Source organism: Dipodomys merriami, unplaced genomic scaffold, assembly GCF_024711535.1.
Source record: "Dipodomys merriami isolate MVZ:Mamm:240054 unplaced genomic scaffold, mDipMer1.0.p SCAF_7, whole genome shotgun sequence".
NCBI lineage: Eukaryota > Metazoa > Chordata > Mammalia > Rodentia > Heteromyidae > Dipodomys > Dipodomys merriami.
In genome coordinates this window covers 11528560-11550506 of record NW_027206290.1, presented here as the reverse complement: position 1 = coordinate 11550506, position 21947 = coordinate 11528560, and the positions used below count along the sequence as shown (strand labels likewise).

At 33.0% G+C, this 21947-nt stretch overlaps 1 protein-coding gene across 20 annotated transcripts in view; it reads right to left on the bottom strand.

The window, feature by feature from the left end:
• Window positions 1-21947, bottom strand: part of Adgrl2 (adhesion G protein-coupled receptor L2) — a 655342-nt gene that overhangs the window by 141020 nt on the left and 492375 nt on the right. For all 20 annotated transcript variants that reach the window (XM_070007415.1, XM_070007416.1, XM_070007419.1 and 17 more), the window contains one exon: window positions 929-1101. In XM_070007415.1, the coding sequence (XP_069863516.1) occupies window positions 929-1001 (73 nt within the window). In that variant the 5' untranslated portion in view covers window positions 1002-1101. The remainder of the gene's footprint in view (window positions 1-928; window positions 1102-21947) is intronic.

Here is a 21947-nt window from a genome sequence, read left to right as displayed (position 1 = left end):
GGCATTAAGAAATCTACAGTAATCAAGGAATGATAGTTATTTCATTAAACCCCAAAGTGTATTTGTTTCTTCCAAAAGACAAATTAAGGCAGTGTTGAAAAATACACTATTTCTAAATTTTACTAGTATTTAGGAAGTAGGGGTATAGCTCAGTGATGGAGAGCTTACCTAGTCAAGTGAAGCCTGGAGTTCAACCTCCAATACCACAATTGTTTATTGTAAAGATACTATACAGAGGAGTTACAGTTACATGAATAAGGTAATGAGTACATTTCCTATGAACACAATTATTTAAAGTAATAGTGGTCAAGAAAAACTCTTACTCCGGTCTTAAGTATATGGAAAATAGTTACTATATTTCGGCAAATTTCTACATGGGATTTCTGTGTACACATATATACCTATATAAAGATCTACAAGGACTTTTTTTAATATAACATGGCAAAGCAATATGAAAACAGGCCTTTCTAAAAGATACAAAAGTTTTATGTTTTTACAACTAGACAAAGCTGCAGAATGAAAGAGACCTCTGCATGACTACTAGGAAATATATGAAATTAAAAAGATGCAATAAGATCATAAAAATTACTTTCCTACTTTTTTCTGAAGTAAATGTGGTCAATAAATTTAAAATATGTACCATGTTAAGATTTCATTTAGTTCCCTTTGGCTTATTTACAATTGTATTTTGTAAAGGTATATTTATATAGATTATATATGTAATATATTGTAAAGGTATGTGAAATATAAAGCCAGCTGTCTAGTACTTTCTGTGACACACAGCAGTATAATGGAAATAATTATTCCCCCCAAAAAAATCAGCACTTATTTTTAAATTAACAATATTCTAGCCATTTATACATATAAATAAAATTGTATCCTTTGAGTTCTGCTGGATTTAAGAAAGAAAATTTGAACTGCATCTTACCTTCTGAATTTGGTAAGAAGCTGATTATAATGATAAACCACAGACTTCGCATTCTGCAACCAGAAGACACCATTATTGATCTCTTTAAATATTTTCTTTGTATTCCTTAATGAATCTAGTTATAAATGCCCAGCTTCATCGAACCCAGCAGTCTGCATCATTGATCCTCATATCTGAAAAAAAAAAATTCATCATTTACTTTATGGTCCTTCTATGTCACAGAAAATGCAAAAATAACAACTCTATCCTCCCCTTCCTTTCTTAAGTTTTAAATGTATTTTGAGTCTATATCCAATATAGAAGCTGCCCCTATACAGTGGATATTTGGTGGATAATAATGACACATAAATCATAAGAATCATAACTTCTTCATAATGAAGTTTTTAAAAGACCATGAAAGCTTAGAAAGTCATTTCAAACAATGCATTTATCTCTCCTGATATATATGTTTTTACAAAAGTACACTTAGCTACAATTTTCCTACTGGTGATAACAGGAATATAATCAATCTACTACTCAATCTAGTATGTTTATCAAGTTCCCTTGCAAGATGCTACATAGGTAATGCATTTATTTTTCAAACTACGGCATATAGCTTTAAACATATGGGTGATATTTTTATAAAACGCAGGAACTTCTAGAGATCTCATTTTTCTAAACATTACATTTCAAATTGTTGATTATCTTATTATTAATTACTCATGGAAGGAGCAGTGAAATTTCCAAGATTTTCCAATTTCTTGTAGTATACTTGTTTTCTTTATATTACATATAATTTTAAGTTCAAATCTTCATGGTCAAGTCCATTAAACCCAAAATGAAAACCCAAAGATCATGATACAACTTCAAAGTTGTATCAACCTTTTAAAACCACTGGTATAAGGATATAATAAAGATACTAACCCCAGCTTGATTCTAATTCTGACCAGCCCAGAAAGGTCCAGTTCTCCAAAACAGGAGAGGGTAACAGTAACTTCAGGACTATGAGTTAATCAAGCCTAAGATAACATGAAATTAGGTCATTTGCTGGGTTCTGTTCAAGTGTTCTACTTTGTTCTAAGGTAGTTATGGAGTCATACGGTAAACATCAGTCTTATATTACATACAAAAATAAAGGCTTAGTCTCCTAATCTAGCCAGTAAGTTAAAAAAAAAAAAGTTTTAGGAAGGAAAGCAGGAAGGAAGGAAGGGGGGAAGGAAGGCAGGAAGGCAGAAAGGCAGGCAGGCAGGAAGGCAGGGAGAGAGGGAAGGAATAAATATTAATCTGATGGAGATATAACACACCTCTATATGCACCAATTGGTTCATTCTACTTGATTTTACACAGTTCCCATACCTTAGTCAAAAGACAACATAAAGGGAAACCACAAGTGCTGTGGTAAATTTCCTATCATAAAATTCAAAATTTTTACACATACAACTCAGACAGATCATTCCTATCTCATTCCAAAGAACAATTTCTAACATCTACATTTTTGTTTAATGATCTGTTCAGGCAAACAGAAGCTCCCAATATGGGGAAAACATGCATTAGCTGCTACAAGTAAAACTGAGTCAGGCTAGGTATGATGGTACATATCTGTAAATAGAGGCAGGCAGATGATAAATTTTAGGCTAGCGTAGATCGCATAGCAAATTTTCAGACTAGCTTGAGCTACACAGTAAGACTCTGACTGTGGGGGAGGGCAGGTATCAGCCTTTGGACTGCTCCATTCTTGGAGCATCAAAATTTTGACTGTCAATGGGTACTTTCATCTCAATGAGCTAATGCCTAAAGGCAGAGCTTGCCCACATACACAACTCCTAAATGCATTTCTAGTTTCTTAAGGCAATTCAAGATCAGTCTTTGGTCACTGACTATTGAAAGAGTTCTTGTTTGTGGGAAGAAATCAGGGACTTGATGTCTGCTCTGTAGGAAACAGCTGCCAAGATAGGAAAACCTCTGTTAGTGAGAGGAAAAGAGGAGGAAACCACACAACCAAGACCTCTCTTGTGGTCTTGGCCAGGACAGAACACTCTATGAACAGATTTTTATATACTAAAATTCAGCATGTTCTTAAGATTTAAGAACGTGAAACAGTTTACAAAGTAGTACTCTCCAGTTAACTGTAAGGCTTAATGGGAATGATTATTTCTGACAAAGAGAAACAGATTCTGAATATACATAATCATGCCTTCTTTTATTCAAATGAAGCTTAAGTTCATCTGCCTGTGCAAAGAGTAAAAAAGTATCAAATTTATTTTTCTCATTCTACAAGCTATAGCTAAATACTTTCAAAACAAATAAAATTATTTCCAGAAATTCAAACTTTAAGGGCAATTTTGAAAACTATGTCCAAAGATTTTACTGTTAGGATGCAAATTAAAAACAACCCTTCATTGAACAAATGTTAATGAAAACTGAAATACTTAGCAAACCACAATCAGCTAAGCAAGAATGAATAAATAATCATATATGGTGAAACTAATCCCCAAAAAAGCATTGTTCCTAAATCATGTTGGAGCCAATGGATACGAGCACAAATATGGCTAACAATTTTCCATCAGATTTGTTTGCTACTATCTGCCAAATGAAGCTCATTAGGAGTAAATCACAAAGCCGGATTTGATGGTGCACATCTGTAATCCCAGCATTTTTGGGAGGCTCAGATAGGAGCACTTTGAGAATGAGGGTAGCCTGAACTACATAGTGACCCTAAATTGAAAAAGGGAAAAATAATTACTTTGACCCAAAAGTAAAGGGGGAAAAAATTATCTTCTCCCAAAACAAAACAACTAAAGTATAAAAGGGTTATAAGATGTCCCTTCAATTAAGAGAACATAATATAAACAATGATAAATACTTAGCTAAATACCACTTTTTTCCAAGAAAATTATAGAGCTTGTTAAGAAATGATGGTGGAAATAAGTGGATAATACATACTTCATTTCTTAGTAAAAAGTGAAACTACACATTTCTACTCAAACTAATAATGATTATAATCTTAAAAAATACAACAAGCTAGGTCTAATACACCCTAACAATTCCTTTTTTCTCTTACCCTTCAAATAAGATTCAAGCAATTTCATCTTAATCTTGTTTCTGTGAACCACAAGCCATTGTCTACCAAACCTCTGCCATGATTTTTTTTTTTTAGATCTAAGTATCCTATTACTCTGTCATGTAAAAGTCAATTAATGCATCATTACTACCAAACTGTCCAAAGCTAAACAATGACTTCCAGGAATATGCTTCAGCACTGTTTATATCCTTACAGCCCTCAATGTTTTATACGCTACTTACAACATACAGTCGGCTGCAGTCTTCAAACAGAAACCTGCTTATGTTTATTATCTGCAATAAATATCCTGCACCTTAAACTGTCAGCAAAATTATTTAAAAGGAAATACCACAAATCAGTTCATTTTCAGTTACATATTTATGTTACATTACCAGGAAATCACTCGTAACCTGGTAATGTGATGTTCACTTGGCAAATTCAGAAAAAGTAGGGGAGAAATGGCACCGTTCACATGCCCTTCACAATATAAATAAAGAAAAGAAAAGGCACTGTTTGTTTGATAAGCACCAAAGAAAAAAAAAGGAATGTAACATTTATTATTGTTAATTAGAGGAAAAAAATTTAAAAATTTTAGACTGGGTTAAAAAACAATGGATAGATTATCAAAGCCTAAATCATTACCAAGATTCCTATTTAAGCTTTATTTCTGATTTCTTCTGATGGACTGGTATTATGCCCAAGGAGCACGAAGAGAACAGGGAGAAAATAAAGCCATCTAAGCATGAGACCTACCAAAGTCACCCATCCTTGTTATTACACACTAATGCTGTATAATATGAAACATTAATGCTCTCAGTAAGCCTAAAATTTTATTCATTAAGTATATGTCAGGTCTAAATGAAAACTAAGGATAGCTTTGCAAGAAAGTCTTTCTGATCTTATTTGCACTACAAAATTATAATCATTATGGAATAGAATTTACTAGCAAAAAAAAAGGGCTGCTTGACTATAGTTTACCAACTCAAACACAAATAAAAATGATACAACCTCTTCTCTAACCCATGCAAAAGCTTAGAAAATAAAATTTAAATTACAGTCTGATATCAATTTAGCTAAAGCTTACAGTATTCATATTTTCAGAACTACTTCATATGTGATCCTTACAGGCTAGAATTTTCCCTTCTTGTTAACATCAGATAAAACACCAAGACCACTGGGAGTTTTCCTTCAGTAAAATGCCAACCAATAATCAGAAAGGCTTTCGTAGCTATAGACATTTCTTCTGGATTTGAGTTTATTTCCTTTCCTTACCAAGGACACCATTAGGAACGGTGCTGGCAATGCTGATAGATTCTACAACCACGTGGCCAACGTTAGTCGCCACTACCTCCATCTTATTTCTATAAACACTGGTACCAAGGCACTGGCATAAAGTCTAGAGTACTTCAATTAAACTACTTAGTCCCCTTAATAGTCATAAGTGGTCTTACCCTTTACTGGAATTTCTCTATTGTGAAAGAATATATTCTCCTATGAGAGGATTTAAAGGAGCTGAAAGTTAGTTCAAGAATGCTCCCAGTAAATTACTTCTGCTATATGCTGTAATCTAGGAGTCTTGCTGAGCATGCAAAAGAGGCTTGTAGCTGGACACCCGGGGCACAGTCCAGGGCAGTCTGCCATTCTCTTCATTAAAATCCATCCAGTGCAATAATAAAAACAGATAACTGTCATTTTTAAACCAATGCAGGGGACGTTTTAAGACTGCATAGACACTCACAATTGAGGTTTCAAAGAAAGAGCAAAGAAAGTAAAATTACATGCCTATTACATGTTACCTAGCAAGAAAACCTTACAGCTTCTTCAACTTTCAATCTAAAAAAAAAAAAAAAAACCTTAAAATAATCAATATAATTTGTTATTTATTGCTAGAAAGAAATAGACTACAGTTTTAAGGTAGAAGCTAAGGTTCCTTCTCCAAATTTGGGGAAAATGAAAAGCTGTTTTTAAATGACAGTTCTCTTTAATTTTAACAGAGACTGCTCTATCTCCTCTTAACTGTATTAACTATTTTTGGAGTTAAATACACATTTTGGGTACTATGATGAGAAACATTCCCTGTGTGCCTATGTATAAAATATTACATCAGACACTGATCTTCCAAACATATCACTAACTGTCATGGTCAATATTATAAAGGTCAGAATATGAGGCTTATAAAGTAAAGTTGACTCTAGTTAGTATCTAGGTTCTGACTAAAACAAACTAGAAAGCCCTCAGTTTTCATTTAGACCTGACATATACTCACCAAACTATTCATAAAAAAAAATTTACTGCTAATCTATTATTTCCTGTGTACTAAATAAAAGAGGTAATACTTCTCACTCTCAAGGAGGTTTACACAATAGCTCAAAAATGACCTCTCTAAAGATAAAGCTTTATTTGCCTAGATGATAATTAGGTTTCAAGAGTTAATGCTAAATTAGATTGGCAAGGTAGTTTATTATTACTTAGTGTAATTTTCAAAACAACCTGAGAAATATATGTAATACCTCCATCTTACCTGAAAATAACAAACTTAACTTGCTCAAAGACAATATGCAAAGAGCCGAGCTAGGAAAAAAAAAAAAAAAGCCAGGTTCCCAAATCACCATTGTCACTAAGTAGATTAGATAAACTTATATGTGTGGTAATCTTTTCCTTTAAAATAAAAATTAGGAATAACAACAGTCATTTTGGGATTACAAAAGTGATGAAATACTAAAAGAATAATGAGTTGATTTACAAAATGTTTACATGAGCAAATCTAACATCCCTTAGGTAATGATAGCTTCATATTAATTTTTAGTATTTCCAGTTGAGCTACCTTAATTTTGCTCATTTATATTAATGCTATTTAAAGCTCTTATAATTACATATTATAAATTAACAAATTATTCTAGACTGATAAATCTTATCAACCAAACTACCTGAGAGGTTGCTTCTAAGTTTGAAAAAGAAACATAAATATTTCCTCTTCTGTAACTAGCAATACATCCTTAACAGCCATAGAAATGATGTTTTAATGTTATTGTCTATGAGACTATCAACTAACAATCATTTAGGCCAATATAAGAGAAAAATGTCCAATGTAGCTTGTAAAATGCAACCTTATGTTTGGCTCACTGAATCCTTTGTTCATAAATCTTTGTTACTAGCCATTCCCTGAATCAATATTCAAATTCCCTCTTGGTCTATATATACAACCACTAAGTGAAATAATAATGACCAGGGATCTGTTATATATTAGATCACCAATATGTCCAGAAGTTTTCTAGAGGTAATGAAGTAATCTGAGTAAAATACATACAATAATCTTAAAGACAACATATTCCTAGAAGCTTAAAAAAGAAAAACTGTGAAGTACAGCACATTGTCTTTTATGATGAATAAATGATATAATTCATTTTCAAACTATGCAATCTATACTGCTTTCTAAACTTGCACTTCTTTAAAAATAGAACAAATCTTATTAGCACTGTAACTGTGTATATGCCGATTCAAGTCAATAAATATCTAGCTAGCGAGTATATCTCCTAGATATTTTTTATATTGAATGCTTATATTAGTACTATTTTTCACCTTAAACTAACAATTCAGCCTCTTTAGGTTCTTAAGGTATTATATGAAATAGATATGGCTGTCATTTCCAAGATATATTTTAAGGAGAATATTAAGAAAATACCGTCAGAAATGTATGTTAAATACTAATTACCAAATTCCCAGTAACTCAATGGGGACAAATATGTTTCATACCAAAAGAGTAAAACAGAAGTAAAGACAGTTTTAAGATCTGCATTTCCTTGTGATGTATAACTAGATCAAACAACACTGTCTTAATGAGTTCAAGACTAAGATCAAGAGCTCACTTCAGCTACCTGTTAACATTCAAGACACATAGCAAACAACCAGGTATCAATTTCAGCAACTATTACAAAAGTAATAACAGAAGATAAATTATCTTTGTCCTTATTACATGTATAACTTACTAATTCTACCATATGTAATTTATGCAAAACATCTAAGGGCTTCTGTGGTATGCTTAACTGGTGTCTCCTCTCTTTTATAATACCATGTCCCAGATATGACTGAATTCATTTTTATACCTACATCTAAAAGAAAAGCTAATCCAGAAAAATTTTTATTTTTACTACTTACAGATTATTTATTCTATTGGCAGCCATAACATAGTAACCTGAGTTCTTAGTTCCCATATCCCACACTCCTATTTGTACCTGGGAAAACTAGAGATGATCAAAGATCAAGATGACATCAGCGACTTCAAGAAAGAACATGTTCCTGAACTTTCATTTGGGTTAATCCCCATGAAGCTATTATGCTACACACCATTTATAGCCCTGTTTATGAGTATAACTCAAAACAACCAGATTTTCTTATGTTATAGAGAAAAAGATTATGTAGATAGTGAAGTACATTACCAATACTAAAATAAAATTTAAAGTCTAAATAAATGTAGAGACAAAACTATTTGTCATCCAATATCGGGCACATTGTATGTGCCTCATGTGACAGGAAGGTAAGACAAGAAAAGTGCATATGACCATGACTATTAAGAATAAATAACAGTCATTTTGAATGGTGGTGAAATATGGAATACTTCAAAAGAGAAACAAAAACTTTAGTTCATTAAAAATTAAAGCATCAAGTTTCATGTGCTAATGTGTCTCAACTACTCAATCAAAGAGCTGGGGAAAGTCCTGTGTGTTTCTTTTTTTTAAAAAAAAAAAGGGGGACTTTTCAACTTTAAAACAGAATTTTATAGCTTCTATTAAAATTTTAGTAACATAAAAGTAGTAATAAAGCAATAATGTTTAATATAAAAACACAGGTTATAAAAAGCCAACAAAAACTGACTAAAAATTGAAATTACTTGTCAGTTTCTCTTTTGATAAGTAACTAATATGCTTTTTGTAATCCCTAGCAATTCTTTTAATGTTGTAACTCAGAGAACTTTGAAGGGAAATAAAAAATACTACTTATTCTTCCTATTCCACATATAAAGAAAAATGGAAACTAGGCTTGGTGGCACCTGCCTTCCATTCCATAACTCAAGGCAGAGCTAGCTATGGCTACAGAATGCCCTTTTCTCCACAAACAAAACTAAACAGCAAAGAAACTGCTTAAAAATAACAACTACCAACAATAAGTAGTGATTACACAAACCATTGAAAGCTAAAATTGCCAACTGTTGTCCATTATGTTTGGAAATTTTCAACTGACAAATTATGTACACTAATACTATAGACAGGGTCAAGAAATATTTTCTACAAAGAACTAGACAGAGGCTGGGTGCCAGTGGTTCGTGCCTGTAATCCTAGTTAACTCAGCAGGTTGAGATCTGAGGATCTCAATTCCAAGCCAGCCCACACAAGAAGGTTCATGAGATTTATCTCCAAATAACCACAGGGAAACTGTAAGTGGTGCTTTGATTTGAAGTGGTAGAGCACTATTGTTGAGTGAAAAAGCTCAGGGGCAGTGCTCAGGCCCTGAGTTCAAGTCCCATGACCAAGGTGGGAAAAAAAAAACTAGACTGTAGAGATGCAAATATTTCTGGCATTTAGGGATCACATAGTCACTGTCACAATTACACAACTGTACACTACATTCTAAAAGGATGAGGGACACTGGTGGCTCACCCTTGTAATCCTAGCTCCTCAGGAGGCTGAGATCTGAGGATCGAGGTTCAAAGCCAGCCCAGGGAAGAAAGCCCGTAAAACTCTTCTCTCCAGTTAAACACCAGAAAACCGGAAGTGGCACTGTGGCTCAGGTGATAGAGTGCTTGCCTTGAGCTGAAGAGCTCAAGAGCCCAGAGTTCAAGCCCCACGACCATCAAAAAATTAAATTAAATTAAATTAAAATAAATAAAAGGAGTCACCAATAATGCATAAGTGAATGACAGCAGTTATGCCAATAAAACCATACTATCAAGGGTTCAAGGGGCTGGCAAGTTTGCCAACTCTAATACAGACGTGAATAACACCAAGGCAAGTAGGAGAGGGGGCAGAGTCAAGTAGGGTATTAATAACTGCCAGCGTCTGCCAGCATAATCATATCCATTCAGTCTATTGTTTGAAGAATGTAATTGAAATATTAGTGTAAAGGTAAATTAATAATACGTGAAAGAAAACTAAAACAATATTGCGTTATACTAACAAAAAAAATTAATGTTTCAGTAGGAATAAAACAGAGCATATATTCAGGTTGACAGTATTTGAGGGAGAAAATCCAGGAAAGAGAGAAAAGGATATTTCCACAGTAACTTGTCATTCTTCCACTGCTGGACGTGAGAAAGTATTAAACCAATCAAGACAATAACTAATGGGAGACTGAAATGTAATGAGATTTGGCTAAGACACCTTAGATATAAGAAGACTTCAAATAGCTACTGGTATAAGGGCTTTCAAACTCATGAATTTTCTATTGCTGGGCTACTAACCCATAAGAAATACTGGATATATCCCAATTCCACAGGTGAATGAATAGGAAATTGCTAAATTCTAATTTGATGGCTTTCTTCTCTAAAGCTAAAAGACCTACAAAGCCAAATCACTCATCTTTATTCCAAATAACTATAAAGTTACAATAAATGTATACCTTTTAGAAGAAAAGTACTTTTAGAGCTACACAGTTTCCTATAAGCTGACTCCTCTCAATCGAAACAGTAAGTACACTATTACAGTATTTTTATTTCTGTAAATCCAGTTTCTTAAAATTTGACAAACTATAATACACTATACAGAAGAGTAACTTTTACACTACAATTAATAGGTGTCATATTAACATAAATGAAGACTAAACTTTTCTATCAATATTATACATATAAGACAAAAGAGTAGAGGGGTTACAAAGTTTTAATAATACCATTATCCTATGGTAGCAATAATCTAGGTGTTTTACTGGTAGTGAAGTAGATTACTGTAAATGAAATTTTAAAATGTCCTTTCCATTTTACAGATAACACAAAATGACTTTTTTCATGTCTCCAGCGATAAGAATAACTTTGCCACATATTTAAATGGTGCCTTCACCCTTCCCACCCTGGCTCATGAATTAATAATTCAGTGACATTAATACAAGAAGATAAATGATAAAAAGGTTAAGGCGCACGGGCCAACTATACACACATACTTCTTTTAGCACAGTTAATACTTCTCTGCCAATTATAGCTAAAACTTTTTTAACAGTTTTCAATAGCATTTTTACAATCTAAGTAGCAGCTTATACACACACAATTTCACACAATTCAGTCCTAATAAATCTCCTGCTGGTACCAAACAATCGTTCTAGGGGATTAAAGCACAACATCTGTTAACATTAATAATGTTTTATATACTCATGTATTAAAGAAGCCTCTACACCATTATTAGTCTCCTGAAAAACCTTCTAGACCAATTTATGATTTAGCATGAATTATACATATATCCATCCTTCCATTGCTAACTTACAATAACAAAGAAATACATTAGTGTGAAATGAGAAAAGGGAAAAAAATCACATCTACAATGAAATAAGAGATTTCCTTTGAACCTAGTTTACAAAATGTAAATGGGTATACATACAATCTCTAATAGTTTTTAAACCAAAAAAATCCACTGTAACATGATCACCTTACTTTTGCATAAAATGAAACTCAAATACCAAAGGTATTTCATTTTAAGTGTTACCCACTCCCTGCCGCATTCTAACTCTGAAAGACCTCAATCTTTCTCATTCCTTCCAGTCTACCTGCCTTAACCTCCTCTCTAACTGTGGACAAAAATCTCAAAACTTCTTTTTCACCCAGCCTGCCAACAGTAACTAGATTAATCGTCCTAATTTCACTCTGAGGCACTGAAATGTGCTAAACTGGAATCAATCCCACAAATCGTTTCATAAGAAAAAGAAAACACTTGGAAGTTGCAGCTTGACAAAGGAAGATCACAGAAGGGCTGGTTTCTTAACTTTATTTCCCTGTATGTATACATGTTATTATTAGCTCACTCTAAATTAACATAACCAATCTATTTTTTAACAATAGGAAAACTGCAACTGAAGGGAATCATAAGAAAATGCAAGTAAGGATGATAGGGAGGGAGGGGGAGGGAATAACAAAAGCAAATGGTAAAAAGCAAATGTGGAAATAAGATCAAATCAATCCAACTTCAAAAATATGGTACCAGCATCAAAAAATAACTACTAAATCCCATAATCTGCTTGTCCTATTTTGCTCAATAATTCGGAATATGCCTCTCAAACTGACTTGCACATTCAAAGGGCTTTTTACATTTCACCTAAAAATTGCACAGACACTTGATACTGTTTAAAAATCATCATAAAGCCAACCAGATTGCCTCACACACTGAAAATTCTGCTACTTCTGAAGATTTCTATGGTGATTTTGTGTCATCTCTATGATATCTTCAAGTAAGCTTTTAAATTACTTTTTCAGTATCTTTTGCCAAAATTATCAGTACTTGGGTCTTTCTTCAACATCATTCTCTTTAAACCAAGACAATGTGGCTAGTGCTAGAAGTAAAATAATGATGCAAAGGTACAAATACAAAAGAACTGCATGTATTCTACAAATTCCTTCAGTGTAACTACGTAACTGAGTTCAGTGCTCCCTAGAGACCACAAGATTTACGTGCTCATAGCTTTAAATCTGATTTAAATGAGTACTGTAATATCTTTGTGATTAATATACAGAATGTACAATAAAGTAGCTTACTACAGATAACTTATCTATAGTAAGTGAAATTCATTTTTATCTCACATATCTGCATATGAGCATGGGACCATTATTTCCTGGATTTGTAGAAATACTATAGCAATTCAATTTTAGTTTCCAGGCTATAAAGGCTTGCCTTCACCTCTGTCATTTTCTTGGCCCATGTAAGTTGTTATTTTTGCCTGCAAGCCCCTCTTCCATGTGTCACCAGGCCAATCTATTCCTTTTCCAAAAATCTAGGTCCATCATTTAACTGTCTCCAACTGACTCCTTAGCTAAACCTCCAATAAGCACCAAGGGAAAGCACAATTTTCCTCTGGAGTACAATGCACTCACTATTATCAAAAAGTATCTGAGGCATCATTTTGAGATGATGATGAGCTAACTCAAAACAGAATTCATGGCTTTCACATCTCTTGCCTCAAGCGTGCCAGATACCCTTCATAATGTTTGGCAATGAGCTAGCTCATAATAAACGTTTTTGACAGTAAGGGAACTATGAAGGAAGGGAAAATATAAAGAAATAAACAGGAACCCTAGTTAAAATAAAATGCAAATGAGTAGTAGTGTTAGATGAAGAAAAGAAAGAAAAACAATCAGTAGAGTTTAGGAACTCAGGTCAAACAGAAACATTTTTTTAAACTGGCAACCCATACATGTGTGCGCGCACACGTGTGTACACACTCATGCAGGGCTTGAAGTCAGGGCATATCTCCCTAGCTTTTCTGATCAAAGCTGGCACTCTTACCACATAACTGACAGCTGTATTTCAGGCTTTTTGATCAAAGCTGGCACTCTTAACACTTAACTGACAGCTGTATTTCAGGCTTTTTGGTGCATAATTGGCGGTAAGAATTTTAACAAACTTTCCTGCCTGGACTGGCTTCTAACCACAATCCTCAGATCTCAGCCCTCTGAGAAACTAGGATAGGTATGAGTCATTGGCACCAGGCTTTAAAACTGATAACAAAATTCTGAAATCTTCTAAAGGAGGAATTTTTTTCAATGATGTTTTGCTAAGCAGAATGATTTTTCATTTAAATACTGAAGAGTATGCCATTAAAAGATAGAATGAGTTATCAAAAAGATGACATCACTATTTACTAAAAATATTTCTATAACTTATACAAGTAAAATCCTTCAAGGAAGAGTTTAAAACCCCAAGGCTTCTTCATTGTAGAATTTGAGGAAGCAGAAAGGTCCAAAATTAGAACCAAAACCTACACCTTGAGTCAAATCTCCAAAAGAATAATCCTTTGATAACATTATTTAACTTAAACTTAGAACTGTAACGGTATCCATTTTTTAAAATTATAATGGATCACTTTCTGAAGTATAACAAAATGTAAAATTGTATTAAGCTGTTTATGTTTAAATAAACTTAATAGATGCTCTTTTAAGTCAAAACAGGATTGTGTAAACTAGACTTTTTCCTGCAAAATGTTCAGAAAAAGTAGACTTCCACATCTACCTACTTCTTTGGCAATAACTTCAATATGATAAAATACTGATCCTATCAGTAGAGTAACTCTTAACCATGAAATTTCTTTGAACAGTGAGCAGTGTGTATGTAGAATATATTTTTATCTTCATTCAGTGCATAAAATGAACGCTCATGTGTGTAGCTCAGTAGAACGTGTGCCTGCCATGCATAGCCTTAGGGTTAAAGCCCCCAAAGCACACACAAAAAGATGCTCAACATTTACCTCACAGCACATACATACACACACACACACACACACACACACACACACACACACACACACACACACACACACACACACACACACACACACACTTTCTAAACAAAGAATGAAAAATAAAATCACTTCTTTTATTGTTGAGACAGTCAGAAATCCAGTTCAATATCTACTCAAGGGTGAGCTATCTTACCTCTATATAAATGTCCAATAAATTCAGCATTGAGAAATAAGCTTCAGCCTTTATAATTAAAGCATCAGATATGATCTATAATGAACTTAGCATTGTAGTTTTTGTGTGTGTGTTTATGCTTCAAGATGACTGCTGAAAAAGCATGGTTACCTTGAAATCCTATACTCGTTCCTAACTGTAAGTTAGACCAGCATTTTCAACTTAATCATCTAAACATACAAATTAAGCAATACCAATATCTAGGATGTTAAATATGAAATTTAGCTCTTTAATTCTTACACTGTGTGGGATGTTATGTGTATATCTATCCTTATTTGTTAAGATGTACTTCTCACAAAACATTTATCAAACCAAGTACTAAAAACTGTTCTGACATTTCACTCAACTAAAATCCTGAAATCCTACAGCATGAATATACAATTTAGATTTTATTAATACTTTAAAGCAAATCAGTTATTATTCAGTTTCACATAATACAATCTACGGTGAATACATGAACACAATGAGATTTTAATCAGATTTTAATCTGAAGGCTTGTTGGAAGGCAGGAACACACACACAAACACATGTTCCCACACACATACAAACTACTACTTCACAATTAAGAGATAATGATAACCCATCTATGACGTAAAATACCCACTAAAGGGGGCAAAAGTGGGATGTCAAAAACAGGTTCTTGCATACCAGAAAATGTCTCTGATGCTAAAAATTTGGGCCACCTGTGTTAGAAGTTTATGTAAAAAATTAAATGCTACTGTTTTGCATGTTGCTAAGTGACAAGATGGTTATACCGTCTGACAATGGTTTAACCTGGATCTTTTCAAATATTGTGAATGGTTTTCTTTATATATTTAATTTATAAACATTAAAACATCATTTCTATTATACTTTTATAGTTTCCTTAACCAACAAAATAAACAAAATTCACGCCACAGTAACAAGATCTTTGCTTATTGAGCCTCCCTTTCATTTCATGCTCATTACCTTATGTCTTCAGCATGACTGATCCCTTCAGAATAAAGAAGCCATCATCATACCAGGACACAGTTCTGACAAGCTTCCTCCACTCAGTTCCTTTTAAAGCTGTTAACTAGAGGGAGGATCCTAAAGTTTGGAATGATTTGGGGGCAGGGATTTTGGAGCTGTGATTGTAGGTCACGAGAGAAGAACTATAAGATAGAATGCCATTTGCATATTTTCTGTAAGGTAACTGACAGGCATCAAATTACAAAAGTAAAATAAGGAAAACCCAGTCATCCCTTCTTAATTTTTTACTGAGTTGTAAATGTATAAGTAAATGCTACTGATATTTTCAAATGGACAGGTAGACACCAATACTTCTGTTTTCAATCAGACATTGGTTTTGACAAAGTCAGTCAACCATTGATGTGTCATCTATATAAGGTGACAAGAGTAGAAAAATCCCATAACAACAAAAGAAAGAAAAACCTTGAGCAGAATTGAGACGAGGAAAAGAGACTCTCCCAAGCAAAAATTACAAAAGAAATCTGAAAAGTGACAATGTTCATCACATTTAATCACTTTAACAATAATATAGTAAGCATTTCTGAGAGCTCGCCACATAACACGAAGTTCTATTCTGCAATGTAACTGCATCACAAAAATTTTCTCTATTGTATAGTTGATGAATACTTTTGGATTAGCACAGAAAAATCAATACTAAAATGCATTTATTATAATTTTCATCATTCTTATAGCCGTAAGAGGTATCCATAACTGGTTCGTTCTAAAATAATTATTGCAGTCTTACTGTCAATAATGAGGATTTATTCCAAAGTATACTGAAATGGTTCGGAGAGTAGTTTACAGTAGAACTTATGCACCACATGTGTAAAGTCGCCCTAGAACCAGAAACAAAGTATGTACAGAGGGTGTAGTTCAGTGGTAACGCTGCTACCTAGCATGGGCAAATCTTTGACTCAGTCTGGAGCACTGCCAACATACACATACATACATACACACACACACACACACACACACACACACACACACACATACACACACACTCAGTGTACTTTGAGAGCCTATTGTGAGTTAATCACTGATAGACAAGAGAACAAGAGCATATATGTGGAGAGGTGCTTTAGGTTGCTCAGGCTTGTCATCCATAATTAACATCTTACAGAGGATCAGCTATAAAACCTAAAACCTATGGCTTGGTATTTGAAGCTGAAACACAATTGAAGAAATGAAGTTTTCAGTCTCATAAGGAGCAAGATGTAGCAGAGAAATTTCCTATGTACCAATGAAATAAATATTAGAATGAAATAAACTATTAGAAGCACATAATATGAAAAGAGAAAAAAATGCAATTAACAAAATAAAAAGGCAGGAGGGAACTTCCAAGGCACAGAGATTTCTAAACATCCTAAAAAAGGGCAATCTGGTCTCTAAGGACACTTAAGAAAATCAAATTGTTTAAAGAGCTCTTCAGAATGTTACTAAAAAGGTTCTAAACAAGGAAAACTATCTCAATAGGTCTAGCCATGAGAAGACAAAGATTTGTTCCTAACTGCTTTATAATAGCTAACTTGTATAGTTAGTCTTGATTACCTAGTAGAAACCTTATATAAAATACAAATAAACCAACATATAACAATCTCTCATTTTACATAGGCATTTGAGAAAACATAAATAGAACTGAAACATATGCTGGTTCATACTCAAAAAATATTTCTAGAGACATCTATAAAAGAAGGAAAAATGCATTTTTTATAAATACCACATGAAAAATACACATTTTCATAGTAGGGGCTATAGCTCATGATAGTATGTTTGTTTATGTGCCCAAGGTTCTTAGAGTCAATCTCCAGTTCAATCAACCAATAAATAAAATGCACATCCTAACTTCCATAGATTTTAAAGGCAGCTAGTATTTATGCTTAAATGCATGTGCTTCAAAGTATCATCATTAAAAAGGGCTCATTCCCTCTCTTCGATCCCAAGCGGGTTAGACATGAGCAATGACTTGGCTAGAACCCCGGTTCTAGGCTTTGATCCCTAACTCATCCTCTGTCTTACATTCAATCACATGTCAATTTCCTTCTCCCCATCTCTGTACTGCCATTGTCTCTCACCAGAACTGTCAACCACACCTTCTAATTAAGTTCCCATTTCTCCCTGTATTTCCCCACTCTCCCTCCTATACTGGTTATACTAACTTCAAAGCCGGCAACTTAGTAAAAATAATGCTTTCACAATTGAAAGCATAATTGTTTTCTTTCTCTTTGGCCAATCTTATACTCTCCATCAACATGTCCCAACCTAACATTCCAATTTCATCTCCTTCCACTTCCACATGCTCCATGCACATTTCCGCTAAAGCACCATATTTCTCAACCTGTTTTCTCAGGTCTTTATCTCTTAACATTCTTCCTCCAAAGGAGCCTATATCTTATGATCTCAGACCCTCTTAACTTAGGTCTCTTTTTCCGCAGGGCTAATTTTGAATTTGCTCTACCTACTCTATATTCCCATGGCTTTTCCTACACACTTCATTTTGACATGCCATTATGGTGAGCCTTAGAGTACAATCATCTGGGCAAATGCCCTTCTTCTCTCATAAACCAAGCAAAGTGATGTTTATGTGACAGTACCTTTCTGTGTGCAGGGCCATAATAAATGGCTGTGGATCTAAAATAAAACAAGACTGAAGCCCAGAAATTATGGTAAACTAGATGAGATGCGCTTATTGGTAAAATTATTCTTGGAAGGAATAAAACACAGTCAATTTTTCAAACACAGGCTTTAAGACCAACACAAGAAAATGCATATTTTTGGTCTAGTAACTTTGGCAAACATGGTACCAGAAATTCTGTCAATTTTTTAAAACCACATGTATACCACAGTAACCTCTGTGGTATTGTAGGAAACCAGAATAACATTTTGAGAGTAAAATTCAAGTTATTATAAATACTGTGAATTACTAAAGTGAATATAAGCTCTACCTGTCTTTATGCACATATAAGAAATAGTTGCTCTGAACTACAGAAGCATAACATAACAGAGATATTCACAGGAAAAGGCATCAAATTTTTCAAAAGGCAATTTTAGTGTTATTTTCTTTTTAATAGCTCTCTGAAAAGAATTCTCTTATAAATACTACCAAACAATATACTTTATCAAGACAAAGGAGAGAATGGCAAATTTGAGTCATTCTAGCTTGGTATCATTTGTGCAGTCTTAGGAAAACTACACACTGTGCAACAGAGACGGGGCATCACTGTCCACTATCAAGACTTTCTTCTAATTTCCTATTATGATTTTTATTGCGCCCAATGACTGAAAAATTGGCTTAAGTATTTTTATCAAGATTAGCATAGTTTTGGACGTAAATTAATTCCAAAGATTAAAACATCTGCCTCTCAACTACATGTCTAATCATAGAAACCTATATTTCAAAAGACAAATTTGTTATTATACTGAGAATTAGGAATAATGTTCAACTTTTAAAATCTGTAATATCTATGTATTTATGTAAACAAGAGTTGTGCTTTTTTAGCCCGTTACTCCTGATCCACTGTATTATCAAAAGTCTTTCTATAGTGAGTTCACTAATGTATGTGGGTAGCATTTTATTTCCAATGTTTCCAAGTATTCATGGGAAAATTAAGAAGAAAAAAAAAGGCACTGAGGATAAAACTATTTCTATACTACCATGGCAGGTAATTTTTTTTAAAACTTACCTTAAATTTTCACCACTGTTTTTTTCTGTTTTATTGGTGATGGCGATTGAACCCAGGTCTCCATCCTAAGTACCTACTCTGCCACTGGACTATACCTCAGCCATCACCAATTTTGGACTGTATTAAAATGTTGGGAGAAACACTAAAGCTTTATTAAGTCCTCAGCATTAAAAAGTCAACATGACAAATAAGGAGTTAATTTTTAGAAATGAATAGCGCTTTATAATTTTACAGTGGCATAGTTGATATGCTAGCTAAAAAGGTACATTTTTCATTAAACATTCCTTTGAAAGATTAACTATTTGCCGAAAGTATATTTTTTGTCAGACTTTGTATAATATTTTTAGTTTGACATTTTGGCTAGCTAACTACTGATATAAAAATCAAAGGTGCCTAGTAAAAGCCTATCACCATCAGAGCTATGTATACTTTTTTATTTTTCAGATTTTGTTTCATGCAATGAGTATAAGTTAATGACAACAATATTGAAGAGTGAAATTACCACAAAGGATAATCTAAGTCTTAGATTCTTACAGAAAAAAAGGCATGGAGAAAAAAAAATGGCTGATTTAAATCTAATACACCTAAGACAATAATTTAGAATTTGTCTGGTAAGTGCTTCAATGCAAACTTCTTTATTTTGTTTCAAAAAATAGTACATGGAATAAAGGTTTATGTTGTCAGTTAACACTGGCCACTCCTATGTTAGTGATAATGATTAAACACTACAGGACTCTTTTGATGCCAACCAGGTAAGTATGATATGTACCTACGGAGGGTTTAAGTATGTATTAAGTTACATGAAAACACTGGAAAAACAACATCACATAATTCCACCTCTAGATTTTTAAAGCCTATGCATTGACACTAAATTATATTTGGCTCCTTTTAGGAATAAATACTTGAAAAGGCAAATGAAAAAAAAATTAAAGAATAAAGTCTTCAGCCATCTATTCAGACAAGACCACCAAGTTATTAAAGCAATACCTGAAAAAAATATTCTACAGGAGGACCGATTGAAAATATCAAAACAATATAAAAATATTGAAACGGTGTTCTTAAGAAGAGTGCAAGTATTTAATACTTTCTAAGTACATAGCTGTTTGTGATGTCTATTCTTTTCAAAACTGGCAGAATTGATTTTAATAGAGTAAGCTAACAAATCAAAGCTAGATTTTAGTTTACTTTCAATTAAAATCTAACATTATGGTGATTTAATTGCAACCTTCTTTATACGCTCTTCTTGATTTTCATAAAAATAACAAGCAGTAAGGAGAATGAGGCTATTAGTCCATGCAATCTACATAATTCTCAATATTCTTATTAGCATATATTAATTGTATAAAGGGTTTTCACTGTAGTATTTCCACACATGCATATGCTGTACTTTCATCATATTCACATGCTTATCAACATTCCTAAAATAAACCATAGCTGCACCATGCACTGTTCAATTTACTATTGTTCTAAGAAGCTCAAGTTCTTATTCTCTCATTTTTGTAGGAAAATTCAAATTAATAAAAATAGATCTCAAATATTTTGAAAAATACAATTTTTTAAGTGAATCCAATTACATTTCAGCTTTGGTTTTGGATTCTTTTTAATTGTGCAACATTAAATTAGATAATATTCACTTTTATTTAATTACTCTCATTTAATGGCCAACATCAAGGTTATAAGTCTGAAATGTCAGTGGGAAATATATATACCTCTTACTAATAACGTAGCAAAAGGAAATGAGCAAAAGATGAAACACATGGGGGAAATGAGGTAATGTCCACATGATTATTAAAAGAGTCAAAGCATCAACTTCATTAATAATTTTTATTGCATTACAAGTTCTTTATTATCATAATTTTATCAAATATTTTTAAACATCAAGCCTATATTTCTAGAGTACAATCACAGAGAAACTGTTTTCAGAATGTATTGTTAAATATCTTAATATTTGTGCAGTTTTATCTGAATGCCAATAGCTAATGCAGGGAAGACATTTTTGTTTTGTTTTGTTTTGTTTAATAGAAATTCAAGTAATCTTAGAAGGTACAGGTATTTGTCTTTGCATTGGGTAACTACTGCTAAGAGATAACAACGCATTTATTATGATGCTGGGTACTAAAATGGCTGAGTATGTCTCTCCTTGAATTTAGGCTATTCTTTTATTTAAAAAGTCTTGAAACTATCTTTGTACTTAGAATTGTATTTCATAAAAACAACAATGCCTTTAGAATCAAAAGTCTGATTTAAAGATCATCAAATATAATTGATGATCTTTTTTAAAGCATAGTAATAAAATTCAGTTATTCTGCTGAATTGATTTGACTTTGTTTAACATGGATATTTAAAAAGCAGTCTCACTAATAATATTTTACTTTAAAATGACTAAACAAATAGTAGAGACAATGTGAAGCATCATTCTTTTTATTGTGAATTTTAAGTAATTCCTTAGGTGTTACATTTATTCTACATAAAGGAAACACTAGTATGTTGATATAATGAGAGAAAATTTCCAAGTTTTTAATTTTATTGTCTAAAAAAAAGCTATTTTATATTCTAGGACATTTTCAATCTTTAGGAAAGCTTTGAATTAGCGGCATCTTGTGAATGGCATAAAATCTGCTATATAAATACACCTGATTAAAAAGTATTCTG